Source organism: Choloepus didactylus, chromosome 18 (genome assembly GCF_015220235.1).
Source record: "Choloepus didactylus isolate mChoDid1 chromosome 18, mChoDid1.pri, whole genome shotgun sequence".
In the NCBI taxonomy this organism is placed as follows: Eukaryota; Metazoa; Chordata; class Mammalia; order Pilosa; family Megalonychidae; genus Choloepus; species Choloepus didactylus.
The window spans coordinates 45,180,297-45,200,016 of NC_051324.1; the positions used below are offsets into that span (position 1 = coordinate 45,180,297).

Here is a 19,720-nt window from a genome sequence, read left to right on the forward strand (position 1 = left end):
TGGGAGTCGGGCCTTGGGAGCCTCTGCAGAAAAGGAGGGTCCTCCTGGAGGCGTCAGAGGCAGGGGGCTTATGCAGCCCCCACCTCCTGTCCAGCTTAGCCCAGGCCTGCGGGAGGACGCTGAGCCCAGCACTTCTGCTCCTGCCCTCATGGGAGCCCCGGGGAACCCTCGCCCCCTCACCCCGAGGGGACAGAACCAACGAGCCACAGAGAGGGAGCAGAGAGCACGTCCCCGCACGCACGCATGGGGCAGGCCCGGGGAGCAGGTGGGCCTGACCGCCCCCCGGCCACACCCTGGGACCCACAACCACAGACGCAGTACCTGACACAGCACTGGCTGAGCTGCCGGAAGCAATTACATCGTCCAGCATTAGATCTAAAAGAACGAAACACGACATTGGTCACTGGCTGGACCAGGTGGGCTGGGCAGGGCCCCCTCCACAGCTCACACCCCCTGACTCTGTCTCCGAATGGGGTGCGCTGAGCATGGGTGGCTGGTTCAGTGTTCAGCCCCAAACTCGGGGCACAGGGCACCTGAGGCCGACAAGCCATTCATCAGCTCAAAAGGGCCCCAGGGGCAGGCAGTCGATGGCACCAGAGGGGCAGGCTGTCTGTCACCAGACCAGATGTCTACTCTTACCCGTGCCACGGCCCCAGTAGCACTCAATATGGCTTTGGACCCAGAAGGGGAGCCAGCTGGTCAGGCAGGAGCCACGAGGGCCTTCTGCCAAAAGAATTCCATCTGCGGAAGCCCTGCCAAGCCAGCAGCCTGCAAGGACGGGTGTGGTGGACGGAGCAGGGGCGGGAGCGTGGCCGCTGAGGACACTGCGCCTGCGCAGCTCCAGACATCCATGGGGAGAGCTGAGACCAGGCCCCGACCCCAGAGCTGAACAGGGGGTTTTGGGGTCGGGGGTGTCGAGGATGTGGGACGGGGAGAACCACAATGCCCACTGCTGCCCCAGAGGCCACTGCCTCCTCCACCCACTCCTCGCGCAGCCCCTGTCGCGCACAGGGAGCACCGGCCCTGTTCCCCCCGCCCCACCTCGTTTCTGACTCCCACACGCTCTCCCCTCGCTCCAGGTGCCTCTCAAACGGCAGCAGGAGATGGAGCCAAGGAGGGCAGAAGGAAGGGAGGGGTCCTCACCCCCTGACTCGTTTGGGGGTACTCACGTTTCCACAAACCACGGGGACAACGCAGAACACTGCACGCATCTTAGTGTGAGGAAGACAGTTTGTGAAAGGGTGGGGAGAGGAAGGGAACCCACAGACCCAGCAGAGACAGACCCCCACATGACACACTGAGGGAGGTGTGGCAGTGACGGAGAGAGATTTCTGGAGATGGGCAAGGGCCAGACAGACAGCAAGACAGGTGCAGACACACCTCGAGACACACCAGGAAACAAAGGCCCTCTGCATCTGCTGCTTCTCTGCAGGACCCTGTCTTTTCACATAGTCCCAGCCCACCCATGACATAGAAACACGAGGGGCCGCACCCACCCTATGCCAAGAGCTGTTGGAGATCACAGGTGAAGGGGCTGAAGCGTGTAAGGCCAAGGCCCCGGAGGCTCAGGAGCTTAGAGTTCCTGTGCCCTCCGACTGTCCCTGAGCTGGACTTTAGGGGAGAGAGGGATTTTTTTTTTTAATAGCTTGGCAAAAATAAAAAATTGAGGAAGCCAGGCTGTTTTGTTGGAGATGGAGAGGGCAGGTGGGCCAGGGTTTTCTTTCACGCTGTCATCCCTTTGCAGGTTCCGACTGAAACACTGCTCAGCAGCAAGGCATGGGGGAAGACACTTGCCTGCCAACCCTGGGATGGGCAAGGCTGGCACCTGGGCCAAGCCCTGGGTAGCCGGTCGCTGTCACGGGGCAATGCAACATCCGGTTCCCTCCCCATAAGGCTCCTTTGAGAAGAGTCGGGCTGGGAGAGGCCGTGCATCCACTCCCACCCGGCATCATCTGGGGCACGTGATGCTGAGACCCAGGAGCCCCCCAGGGTGGGGGCAGCTCGCCCTCCCCCGGGGGCCGAACTGGTCTGCTTCATGCTGGCTCTAAAGGCAGACATGCTCTTGGGGGGAAGGAGAGGAGGAGAGGGGGAGGGAGCAACTTCTCCCTGCCCCTGCCCCCGCCCTCATCCCCGGCCCCCTGCAGTCACAAGGCCAAGGTCAAGCATGACCCAGAGAGATGTGGAAAGACTACCGACCAGCCATCTGCTTCTCCTTACTCCTTCTCTTTTTCTCCAGTCTCCGCAGGCGCTTCTCCTCCCGCTGCCGGGCCTCCTCCTCCTCCTGGTGCTGCCGACACTTGTGGAAGTTCTCCACCACCACGCCCACAAACATGTTCAGGACAAAGAAGGCCACAATGAGCAGGAATGAGATGAAGTAGAGCAGCATCCAAGGATTGTGGTTCATGATGGGCTGCAGGGAGCAGGAAGGGCAGGCAGAGTCAGCCTCAGGTGCCTTCAGACAGGGCCTGCAAACTCAAAGAGCTACAGGAACCCGGCAGGTGAAGCAAATGCACGACGGGGGTTTGGTGTTGGGCAGTAGGGAGGGGCAGGGACTGTGGCAAAGCGGAGAGCGCAAGTTCCATCCAGAAAGGGGAGCAGCTTCTTCATTCCAGCTGACTCCTGCCCTGCGGGAATGCAAGCCCACTGTTCCCAGATCTTCGGACTTTTCTCGAGCAGGCCCAAATCTGGATTTTTAGGTGAAATTCACCAATTTTTTAAGGTTCATCACTAATTTGAAAAAATGTTAAACATGCTGCAGGCCAATAAAACATGCCTGGATCTGGTCACCAGTTATGACCTCCACTCTAAGATTTGATGCCTCTTTGTTATCCTTTTGCCAACCTGCCTCACTCTCTTTCTGTCTAGTGCCTGCACCTGTTATGCCCAGAGTCAGCCCAAGCCGAGCAACCTGAGCCCAAAGCCAGATCCTGACCCCCTGAACCTTGTACCTGCTGGTCCACACCCACGGCATCCAGCCCGTCATACATGATGTCCACCCAGCCGTCCTTGGAGGCCAGCACGAACAGAGACATCAGGGCCTGGGGGTTAGGGGGAGAAGGGGGAGGAGGATACCATCAGAAACCCAGGACATGTGGCCAAACCACCCACCACCTGCTCCCAAAGCGCCTCCTAAGTAGCAGCTCAGGGGGACCCCAGCCCTTTAGAGGTCAGGCTGGGGTCACTCCAGGCCCCAGGAGAACTCTCCACCTCAGGGCTCCTGGCTGGGAGGAAGCCAGAAAGAGCCGTGGGTGATCATCAGACCTTCTGACATCAGCCAGGCTGGGGAAGAAGCCACAAAACCCTGAAAATCCAGAAACCCAAAGCAGGCTGGGTCTGGGAAACAAACCAACAGAAGCAGAGAAGCTACTTCACTTTCTTTGTTTCTCATTTCTGGGAATGTGGGGTGAGAAAAGCAATTGTTTTTACCATATGCCCGCACTGTGCTAAGCAAATAAATCCATCATCTCGTTTCATCCTTACAATGACCTCCAAGAAGTTACCATAATGGCTCCACTTGCCAGATGATGAAACTGAAGTCTTGGTAAGTCGGTTGCCGGAATCCACATCCTGGGCTGCCTTTCCCCTGACCCCACGAGCGCTTTCTGCTCCACCAGATAGCAACGTGGCACAGGGGAAAGAACCCTGGCATGGCCATTTGCTAGATGCCAACTCTGCAGCCCTGAGGGAGCCTGTTTCTTCATCTTTAACGAGGGCTAAAGACCCCCGTGGTCTCACCCGTCAGGTGCCCATGGGGTGGCCTAAGCTGCATGCCATGCAGCGTTGCTCCACCGCCAGTCGAGTCAGCAAGCATTAAGAGTGGGCCTCAGAGCCCCGGGCTCACCTGGCCGAGGTTGTCAAAGTTGTACTTGTGCCGGACCCACCGGTAACTGGCCTTGGCACAATCAGATTTGTTGGTGATGTTTCTGGTGTCCTCGCCCTGGCACACGAAGAACTTGCCTTTGAAGAGCTGGACCAAGAGGCGGGGCCACACGTACATGCCCGGAGAAGAGAGAAGCGGGCTGTGACCATGGAAAGCCCAGTCCCATCGCCCCCACGCCAGCCCTGGTCCTAAGGGCTCTGGCACACCTTGGCTGAGGATGGAGCGCTCAGCCCTGGGGTGGACCCAGTCAGGGAAGCACTGACGGAACCGCCCCTGTGGGTAGCCCCCCTTCCTCTGGGCTTGCTGACGCCAGAGGCCCCAGAGAGGGAAGGGAAAGCCATCAGGCGAGTGGGCAGGTGCTGGGAAAGGTGGGAGCAGGTAGTAGTCATTCATTTTCTCCCCAGAGCTGGGCCAGTGCTTCTCCAAGTGTGGTCCCTGGACCAGCATCAGCTTCATCTGGGAACTCGTTGGAAATGCAAATTCTCCCACCCACCCAGACCTCCCCAATCAGAAACGCTGGGGTTGGAGCCCAGAAGTCTGTTTTCACAAGCCCTCCAGGCGATTCTGATGCATGCTCAAGTGTGAAAACCACCGAGCCAGGCATTTAATTCCCACAGCAACTACAGGGAGGCAAGTATTATCAACCCAATTCAACAGAGGAGGAAAACTGAGGCTCAGAGAAGTTAGTTCACTTGCAGAGGCCACATAACCAGTAGGTGGCAGAAACAGGGCTTGAGCCCAGGTCTGTCTGCCTGGAAAGCTCATCCTCCTTCCACTACTGACCAGGCCTCCCCAAAGGGTTTCATCTGTTGGGGGAGGACCAAGGGTCTGAGCAAGCCCCTCGGGAGAGACCTAACTGCTTAGAAAGCCCCAGGACTGTGCACTACAACAAGGAGCCCGGGAAGCAAGGAGAGGGGACGTGGCACTGGGAAGGTGGGGGTGGAGAGGACGTGCAGACAGGCACCATGCAGCTTTGGCAAGTGTACCCCAGCCTGTTCCCTGGAGCTGGAGAACCTCTAGGAAACCAGGAAACAGTCCCCTCCCCAGGGCAGAGTGGACACCCCAGGAAGCCAAAAGAGGGGAGGCGGCAGGGACAAGCCACCCAGGAGCTCCCACGCTGCCCCCACAGCCAGCTGTTTACCGTGCATCTGCAACAGCAGCAGGGGGGCACAGGAGGAGCGGGTGGAGGGACTCCCTGGCACCCTGAGGCGCCTACTGAACCCTACAGGCAGCTCCCGCTCCTCCTCCACCCAAACCAAGTTCCCTCCCTGGGCCGGAGGCCAAGTTCCCCCGCAGCCCCCACTTCCTGCCTCGTCTGGGGTCTGCACCCGCCGGCCTGCCAGCACGGCTAACCCGGCCCAGCTGTCTGGGTCGTGGATCCCCAGGTCTGGCCTGCAGCCCACCCCGCTCCAGTAGGGAAGGGAGGAGAGCCCAGAGTAGACCGAGGAGTGCGTGCGGAGGGGCAGGAGCGGCAGCCTGCAGCTACCGGGGAGCCAGAAGCCTCTCTGAGGCCTTGGCCCACGGTGGGGCCCTCTTCTAGGTGCTTGAAAAATGCCCAGCAGGTAACAGGCCCGAGGCCTGAGGCCTCAAGGGACACGTCCTTATTTATTCCTCCCTGGGATGAAGGCAGCAGTGGCGCTTGAGCCTCTGGACCCAGGGGCTGGGCGGAAGGACGCTCCCCAGGCTTTTGCTGACAGCTGTCCCCCCAGACCCTCATGGGCCCCCACAAACCTGCACCCCCAGGATGCCAAATATGATGAAGAAGGCACAGCAGATGACCACGATGTTGCCGATGGGCTTCAGCGAGGACATCAGCGTCTCCACCACCAGCTTCAGCCCCTGGGCCCGGCTGATGACCCTGGGAAGGGGAGGGAGGGATTCCTGGCCCTGCCACTCTCTTGGATAGCTGGGCCCCCACCAACCTCAGCTCTGCAGCCCACCCCTCAGGGCTCGCCCCGCGGAGTCCAGTCCTCTATTCACAGGGACCCCTGCCCTCAGGACCTCCACCCACAATCTCTCAAAACAGGTTGCAGACACATCCACATCTTCCCCTCCAGTCCCAGACATCAAAAGCATCACCCAGACGGGCTGGGGTGGGATGGACCATCCATGGAAGGAAGGTGCTGGCTGAGGGGGGCAGCGGTGTTGAGGGGGAGGGGCGGTGATAAACTCACAGGGACTGTGCAGGGGGTGGGAGGGGAGAAGCAGGGAGAGAGGAGGATGATCTGGGTGGGAAGCGTTATTACTAAGGGGTGCCATCCCCATCCAAGAAAAATGCTGACTCGGGGCGGGGGTGGTGACTGCCTTGTGGGAGAGGATTGCCCCAGAGGGTGGATCACCTGGAGGGAGCTGTTACTTGGAAGGGTGGTCTCTGATAGGGGAAGCCAGCAAGAGGGGCCTCACAGGTGGGGACAGCATCACCCCTGATGGAGCCACCCGAGGGGGCCCCTGAGAGAGCGCCCTGCCCAGCACCAGGGGGTGCAGTCACTTTGCACCAAGGGGCCCCCAAGGAGTATGTCATCTTGGGTAGAAAAGAAATGACCCATTGGGAGTGTCACTGAGAGGGCGTGCGTTCCCCAGGAGGGAAATCCAAGGGGCCAGAGTTGAAGCCGAGTGTTTGTGGGGTGAGGGGCCCAGGAGCATCGTTGGAGAGGCTTATGGGGGTGGGGGGTCACAGACAGGAAGCAGGGGCATGTGAGGGCCTGCGCTCCATCACGGGGATGGGGGGCTGCCAGGGGCTGCAGGCGTCGCCGGGAGGGGTCACCTGAGCGGGCGCAGGGTCCGCAGCAGCCGCAGCACCCGCAGCATGCCCAGGATCTTGGTGCCGCTGTCCGAGACCAGGGACACCAGGATGTCGATGACGGAGATGAGCACCAGCAGCCCGTCCAGCACGTTCCAGCTGCTGCGCAGGTACGCCTGCTCCCCGAAGCACCAGCCCAGCGCCACCACCTGCGGGCGCCTGCGCGTCACTGCCGCCTGCCCTGCAGCCCCTGCCCTGCCCCCACGCGTGGCCAATCCTCCCACAGTCCGCTGCACCCCCCGCCAGGAACCTGGGGCCCCCCGGCCAAGGCCCACTCGCCATCACCTTCACTGTCATTTCAGCCAGAAAGACTGCGGTGAAGATGTAATTGGAGAGGGTCAGGAAGATGCGTTCCTAGGAGAGAGAGGAGCGGATGCTGCCCACCAGGAAACCCCACCCTCCTTGGGCCAGGTCTGCTCTGCGGTACAGAAGCTGCTTCCAACTTTTGACTCGGAAAAACAGCCCCCACCCTCCCCAGCCGCCCGGACGTTCTCTTCTCCCTCACCCTCTCCCACCACCCCTTTTACTCCCTCGGCGCGCGCATGTGCACGGCAGCCCGCTGGGCCAGGTCCCCTCGCCCGCTGGCCGCCCCGTGGGCAGTCTCACCCCTGCCCTGAACAGACACCCTCTCCCTCTCTTCACCCGGCCCTCGGGGCTGTCATCTGAGCCCATACCCCAGGCTATTCCCTGATTCCTTTCTTAAAATTGGGGCAGGATTTAACTTGATCTCTGACACACATACACACACACACACACACACCATCCTACGCTCCTCCCTGCTCTGCTTACTTGCTTTCCTGCTGTGTGCCCCAGAAATGGAGCTGCAGGGCAAGCTGGGGGCCTGTGTGCAGGCTGGGGCCACCCCAGGCCCCATATTTAGGGGAGGCATAGGCTGGGGCAGGCGGGAGAGAGGGTGACCTAGTCCCTTGAGATCCACGGACTGACTCCATCCTCGAGTGACTGAGAGAGGCAGCAGGCAGAGAGCGTCAGGGAGGGTAAGATGCAGAGAGAGAGCAAAGAGAGAAGCAAACACGACAGAACCAGAGAGGCTGGGTGGGAAGATGGGGAGAGGAAGTGGAGACACTGACACTAACAGCTCCGCGGCAGGGCCTGGGGCAGGAGACGGCCACCGGGAGGCAGGCCCCAGCCTGGGGACAGAGGGTGGTCCAGGGCTGGTGCTTCTTCGCTCATCTATTCCTCGCAGGCACCCACATTCTTCAGCTCCCTCCATTCCCCACCCTGGCCTTGCTGCAGCCCACCCTAATGGAAAACAGAAGCCCCCGCGGCACTGAAATCTAAACAATAGCGTGGGAGGCAGGGAGGAGAGGCACGGGGTGGGGGTGCCCTCACGACCTCCAAGCATGTGGTGCAAAATGCCCTGAGGCAAACAGAGCCGCCCCCACCCACCCACCTAAGACCCCGATCGGATCGCTGTGGAGGGGAAGGGGCAGAAGATGCAGGCTGGGGAGAGACAGCCCCCCAGAACCAGCTGGGCCCCTCCCAGAGAGGCTAGGGCCCTGGGAAGTGTGTCCAGGTCCCCAGGCCTCTGGCCTCCTCTCTCCTTCAGAGAAGGGTTGACAGGCTCACAGAAGAGCGGAAGGGACCAACATCTCCCCACCCCACCCCAAGGCTCCCAAGAAACTGCTTGCCTGCGACCAGGCAGGACTGAGAGGGGCTAAGAGCAGCTCCCTCTCCTGCTCTGCATCACCCAGGGGGCAGGTGGGCGACAAGTCTCCCCCAGCCGTGCACGGGCTGTGGGTGAATCCCCCGGAGACCACAGCCCCGGTGATGGCAGCACAGCATCATAAACATAATCATCAGCTCTGAGTTATAGATTTGAATGTGGCTAAAAGGAGAAATTTTAGGTTGTCTGTATGTTACTAAAATAAAAACGTAAAAAAATCAAACCATAGGACTAGGCAACACAAACAGTGAACCCTAACGTAAACCATGGATTACACAGTTAATAGTGCAATTAGAAAAATGTTCTTTCATCCATTATAACCAATGGTCCACACTAAGGCAAGGTGTTGACGATAGGGTGGTATGTGGGAACTCTGCATTTTAGGCAGGATTTTTCTGTAAACCTACAACTTCCCTAATTAAGAAAAAAAAAAAAGAACCCTCAGCCCATCTGGGACTAACCCCCTTTGTGCACAGCCAAACCCTCTGCTTGCACCCACCCGGCCCGGCCCAGCACTCACGCAGGATTCACCCGTGTGCCTCCGAGCCCCTGGCTCACAAGAACGTGTGGAGGGTCAAGGACCTGGGACGCCACGGAGCTTATTCTTCCCCCAGGTAAGGAGCAGGGCCCACTCCCCCAGCCAGGCTGGGTGTTGGTGAAGGAAGGCAGATCTCCTTTCTGACAGGAACCCCAGGGCATGGACCAGAGGGGAAACTGAGGCAGGAAAGGACCGCAGGAGGCATCTCGGGGCGCCGGGAGCAAGGGCTGGAGTCAGGGAGACGCGAGCTGGAAGCCTGGCTCCCGCCCTGGCAGCTGCAGGCCCCCGGGCCTCCCTCGTTTGCTATCTGAGTGCTAACCCCCCCCCCGGGGGGGCAGCTCTGTTTCCGCACAGGGTGGGCGCGTGACAGCTTGGGCGTCTACAGTCCCGGTGACTCACAGCACTGTGGGGGTCGATTTTGGGGCGCTCCATGGCGATGGTGATACAGTTGAGGAAGATGATGACGAGGACCACGTGGTCGAACATCTTGTGGGTGATGATCCGGTGGCACAGGAGGCGGAACCTGCTCCGGAACAGAGGCAGAGGCTGAGGGGGGCAGGGCGGGGTGGCAGTGAGAGGCCTTGCCCGGCCGCCTCGGGCCCCTCCCGGACCCCCAGCCGCGGCTGCCTCCCCTCCAGGCCCCTCACGCACACCCACGCCTGTCAGGGCACCGCTCTCAGGCATCCCGCCCCTCCACGGAGAGCTTTCTGTGAGAAGCAGCGGTCGGAGCCCAGGTCTTACTTTGACTGAGGAGGGAAGATGTAGGCAGACCAAGAGTCTCGCTCGAGGCAGCAGGCGGGGAGCCGGGCTCGGATCCAGGCTCTCATTCGCTCCCCTTTGCTCTGTGAAACCCATGCTGGGGTTCAGGAGCGGGTCCCAGGCCCCCAGGCCCTGGCACCATCTCAGCTCTACCTCCCTCCTTCCCTGCCCGCTCTCCTTACCTCTCCTCCTTTATTCCCAAAACCCTGGAAGCCTCTCTCCTCCCCCAAACATCCCTCCCTTCCTTCCTCTCCTCCTTCTCCGGCCCCACTCCCTGCCCCCACTGGCCCCCCAGCTCTCCCCAGCTCAGCCTGCAGCCCAGCCCCCGCTGCCCTCCCTCCTCCCCTCCCCGCTGGGCCTGGAAGCCGCATCAATTATCAAACAGTGAACCCATCACGGTCGTCTGTTCAAAGACACACCTGGGCAAGGACACTGGCCCCTTCCTCTCTCAGGCTAACCCCGAGGTTCCAGAGCCCCGACCCCCTTCAGGGCCAAAGAGTGGGGGCAGTGAATGGTGAGGACCGGGTGTGAAGTCAGGGCTCCCGAGGAGGTTGAGATGAGAAAGGGGGACATGGACGGGGCCGTCAGTTTGCAGAGATGAGTGATGGGTCTTTTTGAGTCACGGGGGAGGGCCATGAAAGATTCATACACATCTGCCCAAAACCATTCACATCTACCAAGGACTGCAGAGCTGTGGCCCCAGGCACCACGAGGATCTGGGGCTCAGCAGGGCGGGTGGAGGAGATGAGGGGCTGGTTGGAGCTCAGTTTCCAGGCTTGCACACCACTGGGGCTTGACAGGGTAACTCCCTACACCCTGAATGCCAGAGAACTGGGGGGAGGTGGGGGACGGGTTGTCCAGCCCTGCCCCTGGGCCATGGCACAGCTCCCCATGCTCAAGGTCGGGGTGAGGGGTCACTGTGCCCTCGGATCTCACCAGGTTGCCCTCATCATCGCCATCATCCCCATCCAGTGGGGGGCCATCGGGTTGCAAGCCCCGGGCCAGGTGCCCAGGGGCCGACTTGCCATTGCAGTCCTGGTGCTCGGAGGCAGAGCTGCGGCCGCTGGCTGTGCGGTGAAGCCCGGGCACCTGCAGCATGTCCGGCAGGTCGAAGGAGCCCTTGGCCTCCTGCTCCATGGAGCCACCATGGCGATGGTTGCTGCCTGCTGGGCTGGCCCGCTCCTCTTCCGAGCTGTCCTCATCCTGGCTCTCCCGGCCCTCGCCCGACAACAGGGACCGCCGCTCCCCACTCGGGCTCCTCCGCTTCAGGCTCGAGGCCCGGCCAAGGCTGTTCCGGCTGGAGCGCCTGCTGGTCCAGCTGCTCGCGGCACTCCAAGGGCTGTGTGGGGAGCTGCGGGCGCTCGGCTGGGGGCAAGCAGGGGGCAGTCAGCCAGGGCCGCAGCCCTGCACCCCTCACTGCTCCCTGCCTCCTGCGAGCTTCCCTGGCACCACAGCAGGAACAGAGGCAGGAGTGGGAGCCCTGGACTTGGATGCCTGGGCTCAGATCACCCCCAACAGGCTGTGTGACCTTGGACAAGGGACTGAACTTCTCTGTCTCCATTTCCCAAAACATGGCCATGGCGCCTATTGCTGATTAGGCTGGTGGGAGAGCATGTCAGCAGCAGCAAAGAGGCAGTATAAAACATGGGTGAGAGCCTGGGCTCTGGCCAGCCTCCTGGACTCAAATGCTGGCCCGTCTCCTAAAAGCTGTGGAGCTTTGGACAAATCACTTCCACTCTCTGAGACTTGGGTCCCCAACTGTAAAATGAGGATAGCAATGGTACCTACTTCATAGGGTTGCTTCATCTTAAATGGGTTTAGGATGCCCATGTGCTTGCTATGGTGATTTGGTATCAGGGAAGTAGGGACTACTCTCTCCTCACACCCCCATTTGACGGTTAAGGCTGCAGAGAGGTTGGACCACACACAAGTTCACAGGTAAGGGAACAGAAGCGGCGAAATGAGAATCCTGGTCTCCTGTCTCCACGTCTAAGGAACTTCTCATCTGAACTTCCAGCCCACAGCTTGGTGGCTGGCCCCTTGCACCTGCACCCTCCGTCCTCCCTTTCCTGCCCTCTCCACACCTCTCTCCCATCCTCGTGTGCCCACGTGCACCCCCTACCGGTGACTTCATCTCGTGGGCCGCCCCGGGCTCCACTGAGCCGCTGCTGCTGGTGCGGCGGGAGGGGGGCCCCGGTGCCTCCCCCAGGCCGGTGCTGGAGCTCTTGGGCAGCGACATGGGTGTGGCGGCTGTGTGGATGATGAGAGGTGGCAGCAGGCTCCTCTGTAGCTCGGGGTGCTCTCCCAGGGACACCACTGCAGGGGGAGCGAGGGAGAGAGCCCGAGTCCACTCGGGGCCAGCCCAGGGCTGGGGGCCGCACCCCAGGACAGCTACTCACGGGCCAAGCGCTTCTTCCTGTCCCCGTTGCCATCCAGGCTGGGCGAGAAGAAATCGGGCTCCGACTCGGACTTGGTGGCATCTCCCTAGGGTGGGGGTGAGTGGGCAGAGGGCCATTAGGGACCCAGCCAGGGCACGGGGGTGGCGGGATGGTCAGGGCTCCCTGTCTTCACACACACACGCTACACAGAGGCCACGGAGACCAACAACCACTGCACAAAGCATGCACCGGTGCAGGCCCGCCACTCCTCTGCCACACCCCAGAGCAGCCACGGCTGACCCCAGAGCTCCTGGCATAACCAGCCGGGCTGGAACTCGTACCCAAGCTGGCTAAGGGGCAAGGGATTGCCTGGCAGGTGGGTGGTACAGGTGGAAGGGCTGGGACCAGAGCAAAGCGGTCACCAGAGCCTCAATTCCCAAAGGCCACTGATGCCCCCTGTCTTCCTCCACAACTCCCCTCCCCCAAGCCTCAGACCCGGGGGCACCCCGTTAAAAAGTGAAAGACCCCAGACAGAGCGGCTCAGCCCAAGAAGGCCTCTTCAAACCTTCTGCTCCATCTTCCTCAAGCCCTGACTCCCTCCCCTGGCCCTGTTTTTACCTCTCTCCCTGTCTCTGGGACAGTTTTTTCTCCCTTCTTAGCAGGTCAGTAGGTTCCCCAGTAATTACACACTTCTCCTTAAGAAGTTATTAAAAAATACTTGATTGCTACTTTTGATAAGGACATAAATATTGCATAATTTGCATCTCAGGGGACCATTTTCATTAACTCAGTTTACATCCCTAACGAGGCCTTTAATTATCCAGAGGGATCTCCAGGGGGCTGCTCGGGATGCACAGCACCATGGGGGTCCTGTGGGAACCCTGGCTTCGCCCCGAATTCCAGTGCCGGCACAGGGAACAGCAGGGCACAGGCTCAAAGTGGGGCCAGATGCGAAACGTGTCTTGAAACCCCCAAGTGGACCTCAGGGCAGTCGAGGGGCCGGCTGCTTGGACATTTGCTCAGGGCAAAGGATGAAGGGGAGCGAGATGGGCGAGCACTGACTCCTCCAGGAGCTCGGCGTGGGGCACACACGCAGGGGCGCCGCACACGGACACAGAGGATTCTAAGTCCCTTCCTTCTCCGGCCGGCCCGGCCCGCCAGCAACGGGAATGGTGCCCCTTGGGGGTTGACGGGGGCAGAGGTGAGGAAGCTTCCCCTGCAGTGTCCTCACGGGGGAAGGGACTTAAAATCAAAGCAAACCTCACGACACCAATGACCACCACGGCTACCACAGGTCGCACAGCAGCTGCGCGTGCACAACGAGCACAGAAACACAGAGCTGGAGTGGGCGGCGGGGGCATGCCGATTCAGGATCGCGTACCTACCCCCTGGGAGTCGACAGGCAGCTGAATACAGCTTAACTGTCCACTCGCATCTTCCCGTTTGCTGATTTCCTACAGGGAGAGGGGGAGGCAGGGGAGGGGCGCCGGTCACAGGCGCCCAGGCTTTCAAATGTCGGCATCGAAACAGGACGGAGAGACGGGGGGACGCAAACCCAGCAGCCGGGGAAATGAGACACACAGGGAAAGGGAAGGAAAGGGGACAGGCCAGCCACGGGCCAGTGGGCCAGAATCAATCCAGAGAGTGAGGGCAGAGGGCACAGAGATGGGGCGGGGGCGAGGAAAGGAGAGAGCCCCCAGGAATCCTTGGAATAGCTCCTGTTCCCCAAGGCTGTGCTAACGGCTGTCACACTCCTCCTTCCCTGCCAGGTGGGAAGCAGGGCTCGCCATCACCTTCCTGCAAGCCACACACACAGGAAGCGGGGGCTCGGGAATGGAACCTGAAACTCCAGCTCCAAATACAGGTCACTTCTCACTGGCTCTGAGGCAGGGGGCTTGGAAAATGGGCAGACAATGTGGGAAGGAGTGGATGGAAGTCAAAGGCTGGGGAGGAAACAAAAGATGGGGAGCAAAACCAGGCCTCCCGACGTTTCATCGCTCCGCCAAGTCCCTCGGAACCTCAGTGGATCCAGCTGATGCGTTTGGGATGGGGTGTGACAGGTGACACCAGGATGACAGCTATGATGATGTTTAATATCAATTAACGGCCTCACGCCAGGCCTGCTGCGTGTTCATTTAATTAAGCATGTGGATGATAAATACACAGGGATTCAGGGCACTACCCACCGCGAGTCAGGAAATCAACAGCCGAGCACCCCCCTCTTGGGTGGGGGGTGGGGGTGGGCTGGGCCGGCAGGGGGGCTGCCCTTTTTGCTGGCGAACGCAACAAAATGGGGGCAGCAGCTTCCTCCGCTTGTGAAAACACAGGCCATCACCACAGCAAAAGCAGGGCCCCCTTCCAGACAGTGGGGCCCCCCTTGGAGCTAAGTGCTCCACCCCCCCTGAAACGCCACAGAGGGGGAGGGGGCAGGTGCCTCTGGAGGTACCCAGGTCACCCGGCCATGAAGGAACCCCCCCTACAGGTGTTAGCTCACCACACGCAGGAGAGGGGAGCAGCTGGTCCAGCGCCTGGCATGGACACCTCCAGGCCAGGCCCCTGCCCACCCCCATGGAGGGGGCTGCTCCTGAAACCCCTTCTCCATCCCACCCCAGACCCAGAGCATCACATCCCAAAGCGCCAGGCCCCGAGCAAGACCCCTGCCCCCAAAAGCCACTTCCACGCTGGGGGTTGGGTCCAACTGCCGTGTTAGGAGGGTGCCGCTGCCAGGCCCTCGCCCATCCCTCCGGCGGGGGCGGCCCCCATGCCCCCAGCAGAGCCAGAGTGACCAGGCCAGGCCGGCCAGCCAGGCTGCTCTCCATTCCCACACTCAGACTTGGCTGCTGCCTAGCAACGGGGCCGGCTCAGCTGCCCTCAATTTAACAAGGTGTTTGCTGAAAGGGCTGAGTGCTGGGGAGGGGGCTGTCTGTGCTAGGCCTCTCCAGGACGGCTGAGGACCCCACCACCGCGCCATGGAGGGACGGCCAGTCATGGGGAGGGGCTTGGGCTCAGGGTGTTTTCCGTTTCCCTCCACAAAATTCCACAGGAATTTTTTGAGGAAACCTTAGCCGTATGAGCTGCGGTTTGGAAGGAACTGAAGGGCCCCGATTCCCTCTCAGGCCAAGAGCAGCAGCTGAGGGGTGGGTCTCCATAGAGACCCTAGCTCTTGTGGGAGCCTTCTGGGACCCCTTAACCCTTCAGGCCCCAGGGAGCCCCCAAACCAATGTCCCACCCAGTGAGGACAACGACGTCCCTCCAAGCCTGCCAGAGGCCCAGCCATCGCCAAACGCAGGGCCCGCGCCTCCCCCCAAGCTGCCCTCACTGCCACCCGGGGGGAGGAAATGCAATAATGCACAACTACAGAATTAAAACGGAAGCAGGGAGACAGGCTGGTGTGGGACAGATGCACCCGCACCCCACCCACCCGGCCCGGCCCACGGGGAACAGCCCTCCCTCGCAAGGCTGGGAAAGAAGTTGGAAAATAGATTTTTGTTTTTCCACCATGTGCTGGGTATTTATAGCCCAGGCCGCAGCGGGAGTTTCCATCCGGGTCACCCGGAGAGAACTGGACCAAGAGCTTCTCCACACCCAACCTGCAGCATTTCTAGGTTGGGTCAATCTGCCCCGTGCGAGGCGCCAGGGGCTGGGGGTGGGTGGGGAGACAAGCAGCATGTGGGGGTGGGTGGGGAAAGAGGGGTGCGGCCCTGCACCCCAGCACGGCAAGGGCAGGATCAATGTAAATCAATATTAATCGATGACGTGCCTGTGACGAAGGTGACGGAGCCGGGGCTGGAAATAGGACGCTCGTCTCTGCCATGCCCGCAGCTAATTGCGCTCATTTCTCACCCCGGGCAGCTCAGCCTGCTTGGGGCCCGCTGGCATCTTCATCAGCTCAGCCAGGGCTCAGTTGACTTGCACACAAGTCACCCCCACCCCTCGGCTCAGATGGACCCCTCTGATGTCCCCGAGACCACTCTTGCTCTCAGACCTGGCTGCACCTTCCGCCCCAGGCATTAATCTTGCCTGGAGGGGGAGGCCCAGGTGGTGCTAACCTTTGTCGAACGGACCCATACAACCAACCTGTCTCCCAAGAGATGAGGGGCTGCAGGAGACTGGAGCCCCCCCACCGCCTTAGTCCACCCCGGCTTGGTCCAATGTGCTTCCTGAGGTGCCCCCACCCCCACCAGCTTGGCAGCCCAGGCGTAGGAGGCTCGCATCTGGCAGCTGGTTCCTCCCGGAAGTGGGACCGTTGGAGGCAGGGCAAGGGTGGGCAAGGCATGGTTACCTCAGCCTGGAAGCCTTCCACGAGAATGGCCACGAGCAGGTTAAAGAGCACGTAGTTGCCGAAGGTCATGAGGGCAATGAAGTAAAGGGCAGCCCAGGATGACGTGGAGGCCATTCCGTTGTAGAGGACCTTGTTCCAGTCCTCCTGGGTCAGGATCTGTGGGAAAGGGCAGGCAGAGGACGAGGCTCGGGGCCAATATCGGGGGCAGCCCTTGGCCCACCTCCCAATGGCCCTGTCACCCCCGCACCTGAAAGACTGTGACAATGGCCCAGAGCAGGGAGTCAAAATTCTTCCGGTCCGGCAGCGTGTCCCCATCCCGCTCAGATGCAAATTTGCAGCCAAAGAGATGCATGCCCAGGATGCTGAAGACACAGGGGTCCCCGGGGGCCAGGGGGTCAGGGCCCCAGGACCCCCTGCCCCTCGGGCCCTCCTGTCCCACAACCCGGCCCGTCTCCCGCGCAGCTGGGGGCCACGCCCACCTCACCTGAAGATGAAGATGAAGAGCATGAGTAGCATGCAGAAGGTAGCCACGTTGTCCATGGTCTTCACGAGCACCACGAGCTGCCGCTGCAGCGCCGGCAGGAAGCGCACCAGCTTCAGCACCCGCAGCAGCCGGAAGGTCCGCAGCACCGACAGGCCGCCCCCCTGCTGGCCCACGATCTCCCACACGCTGCAAGGGGGGCAGGGAGCCTGAGCCTGCTGCAGTCCCCTCCTTCTCCTGCATCCTGCCCCCCTGGAAGGGATGCAGCAGCTCCGAGGGCCTGGGCTGGCCCAGCCGGAGAAAAGGGGGCCCAGACGCTCCCTCTGGCCTCCAGGCTGGAGACTTGGAGACGTGAGAGCTGAGCAGGAGACCCAGGCCACCCCGCCCTCCCCTCCCGGCCAGAGATCTCGTCCTGGAAGCAGACACCCCCTGTCCCTAAACCCAGCCAACGTGACAGCATCAAATTATAAAATATTTGCTTTGTTCTCATCTAATGAAATCTAAAGCCCATTCCAAAAAGCAATAAAGCGGTTCTCTTGGCCCCAGGCCTGGAGGGGACAGAGCAGCTTCCCAAGGTCTTGGAAACCCTAAAGCAAGTGGCCAGCATCTGAGATGGTTTCCAAGCACTTTGCAAGCAGGGACAGCTGGTGGGGCCTCCTACCTCCTCTGTCTGCTCTCCCCAAAGCCAACTCCCTGACCCTCGCCCACCCCAGGCCCTTGTGGGGTCAAGAACAAGGGATGGGGTGGGGAGAGGAGACTGGAGAGAGCCAAGCCAGAGGAGATGTGAGGCCCAGTCCCACATGAACAAGGTACAGTTAAAGGACAGACGAGAGCACGCAGGGCACACAGTGTCCCACCTGGGGGCGGGGCAGGTCAGTGGGGTCTGACCCCACCCCAGAGGAAGAGGCCACATAGCTCCTTGCTCGAGCCACCCCTGTGGTCATTCCGGGGCCTCAGGTGAGAGGCAGTGGAGGGGCAGCCACACCTGATGACAACAATGACGCCGTCGAAGATGTTGTAGGGATTCTTGATGTAGCCAAAGGGACCAGACACGAGCAGCTTCAGCAGCATCTCCAGGGCAAAGAGGCTGGTGAAGACGATGTTGCTGATCTCCAGCGCGTTGGTAAGCTCCTCAGGCTGGAGGGCGGGGGCGGGGTGTGAAGCAGCCGTGGCCTGTCCCCACGTCCCTCATCCCAGTGCCCCCAAACCTGGGCCCATGGGGAGAGGAGGAGCAGAACAGCGAACTTCTGATGAAGGGGGTTAGCTGAAGGTTCAGGCTCCTGGGGAGGCCTCTCCCCAAAGGGTCCGTGAGGCAGTGCACTCACAGGCAGCCACCCTGGGGAGACCCACAGTCCCTCCCACCCACACCGCTCGGCTCTCAGGTCCTGGGGCCACTGGCTTGAGGACAGCCCGCGCTGTGGTTCTGCCCTGCCTCCTGCTGGGAACTCAGACCCATTCCGTCCTGTGCTGCCACGCCAGCTTGGTGGGCCCAGGCCAGCGGCACAGCGATGCCGGCCGATGTCAGAGGGCCAGCACCAAGGCCCCTCACAGCCACAAACAAAGTCATACATGTCCTACAGTTACCCTGTGGATGTGGCAGCCTTCTCTTCGACAGCTGTCAGCTATGCTTGCCTCCTTCTCAGCACACACTTATACACAAACATGCTCACAAGCACTTGTAGTCATGCACACATGGATGGACAGAAGGGATACCCCTAAGAGGGCTGTCACAGTGAGAAGGCACTGGCAGCCTCAACCTGAGATGGGGACATCTGGGTCAATTCTCAGGCTATCCTAACAACTTGCTGTGTGACCTTCAGCAAGCTTCTCAACCTCTCTGGGCCAAACGTCAAACACTAGAGGAAATCACTTTTATGCTCCTACCCAGGGGCTGGGATTGGGATTGAGGACAATTCCTGGAGAGGTCATTGGAAGAACTAATGATGAACCCTATCTCACCTGCAGTTCCAGCTCACTAGTTACCTCCTTCCTCCTTTCAAAATTAAGTGCCTACTGCATGCCTAGCAATTCAGTGGGTATTAAAGGAACTACCGAAAAAAAAATATGCCAGCCATGCTGTCTGCCTCCCCGGGGCTCAGTGTCTAGCTGGAAACAAGTTGTACACACACAAAACAGCTGAATAACCACAAGAGGCCGTCGATGCCTCAGTGCCAAAATAAATTATCCAGGCAGTAAATACAGGAGTTCAGGGGAGAGAAGGTGAGGGGTGAGTGCCTTGGGAAGGGCTCAGTTGGGAAGCAGCACTTGAAATGAACCCAGAAGGAAGAATGCGGCCTCGCCAGGCAGGGTGGGGGCAGGCCCGGCAGGTGGAGGAGGCGGTGCGGGCAATGACTGGGCACAAGGAAGGGGCCTGGTTGGGTGAGAAGGGAGGGGCATGGCCAGGCTGAGGGTTGGGGGTGCAGGGTGACACGTGGTTGGCTCAGTGGAACCCACTACCCACCTGATGGGGGATCTTGACAAAACAAAAGCCCAAGACCCATAGTAGCTGCTCAAGAAGTTTGACTTAAATAAGTGGCCAAATGAAGGCCTTACTCCATCAGACACCTCCCTTTGTTCACCCAGCTGCTGCCTCTGGACGGCTGCCCAGGTAGGCTGCCCAAGCATGGAGTCTGACCCTGAGCATGACTAAATGTCTCCTAATGGCCCCAATCTGTGTGGGGTGAGGAGAGCCGGAAGGAGAGAGCTTCTGTCTAGCAGGTGAGGGGTATTTGGGGGCCTAAGAATCAGCAGCCACTTGGAAAGGAGACAGATAAGCTCCCAGCCCGTGCATGGGATTCTTTCCAAAGTTAGGACTGGGGGCAGAGCCAGGGATAGCAGGCCGGGCAGACAGCCAGCCGTCCAGAGGGCGAGTGGCTGTCCTGGGGGGACACGGAGCCAGCTGCTCCAGCACATCTTGA

The 19,720-nt window shown here is 60.5% G+C and overlaps 1 protein-coding gene across 10 annotated transcripts in view; it reads right to left on the reverse strand.

Moving 5' to 3' along the window:
* Window positions 1-19,720, reverse strand: part of CACNA1G (calcium voltage-gated channel subunit alpha1 G) — a 64,153-nt gene that overhangs the window by 15,471 nt on the left and 28,962 nt on the right. For 4 of the 10 annotated variants that reach the window (XM_037808725.1, XM_037808718.1, XM_037808716.1 and 1 more), the window contains 17 exons: window positions 17,788-17,939; window positions 16,806-16,991; window positions 16,569-16,683; window positions 16,322-16,477; window positions 13,425-13,493; window positions 12,061-12,145; window positions 11,784-11,977; window positions 10,598-11,026; window positions 9,644-9,744; window positions 9,302-9,425; window positions 6,966-7,034; window positions 6,645-6,829; window positions 5,612-5,738; window positions 3,842-3,967; window positions 2,949-3,038; window positions 2,218-2,410; window positions 322-375 (listed from right to left, as the gene is read on the reverse strand). In XM_037808725.1, coding sequence (XP_037664653.1) covers window positions 322-375; window positions 2,218-2,410; window positions 2,949-3,038; window positions 3,842-3,967; window positions 5,612-5,738; window positions 6,645-6,829; window positions 6,966-7,034; window positions 9,302-9,425; window positions 9,644-9,744; window positions 10,598-11,026; window positions 11,784-11,977; window positions 12,061-12,145; window positions 13,425-13,493; window positions 16,322-16,477; window positions 16,569-16,683; window positions 16,806-16,991; window positions 17,788-17,939 — 2,455 coding nt within the window. Of the gene's footprint in view, window positions 1-321; window positions 376-2,196; window positions 2,411-2,948; window positions 3,039-3,841; window positions 3,968-5,611; window positions 5,739-6,644; window positions 6,830-6,965; window positions 7,035-9,301; window positions 9,426-9,643; window positions 9,745-10,597; window positions 11,027-11,783; window positions 11,978-12,060; window positions 12,146-13,424; window positions 13,494-16,321; window positions 16,478-16,568; window positions 16,684-16,805; window positions 16,992-17,787; window positions 17,940-19,720 lie in introns of all 10 variants that reach the window. The other 6 variants (XM_037808721.1, XM_037808724.1, XM_037808720.1 and 3 more) reach the window with 5 other exon arrangements.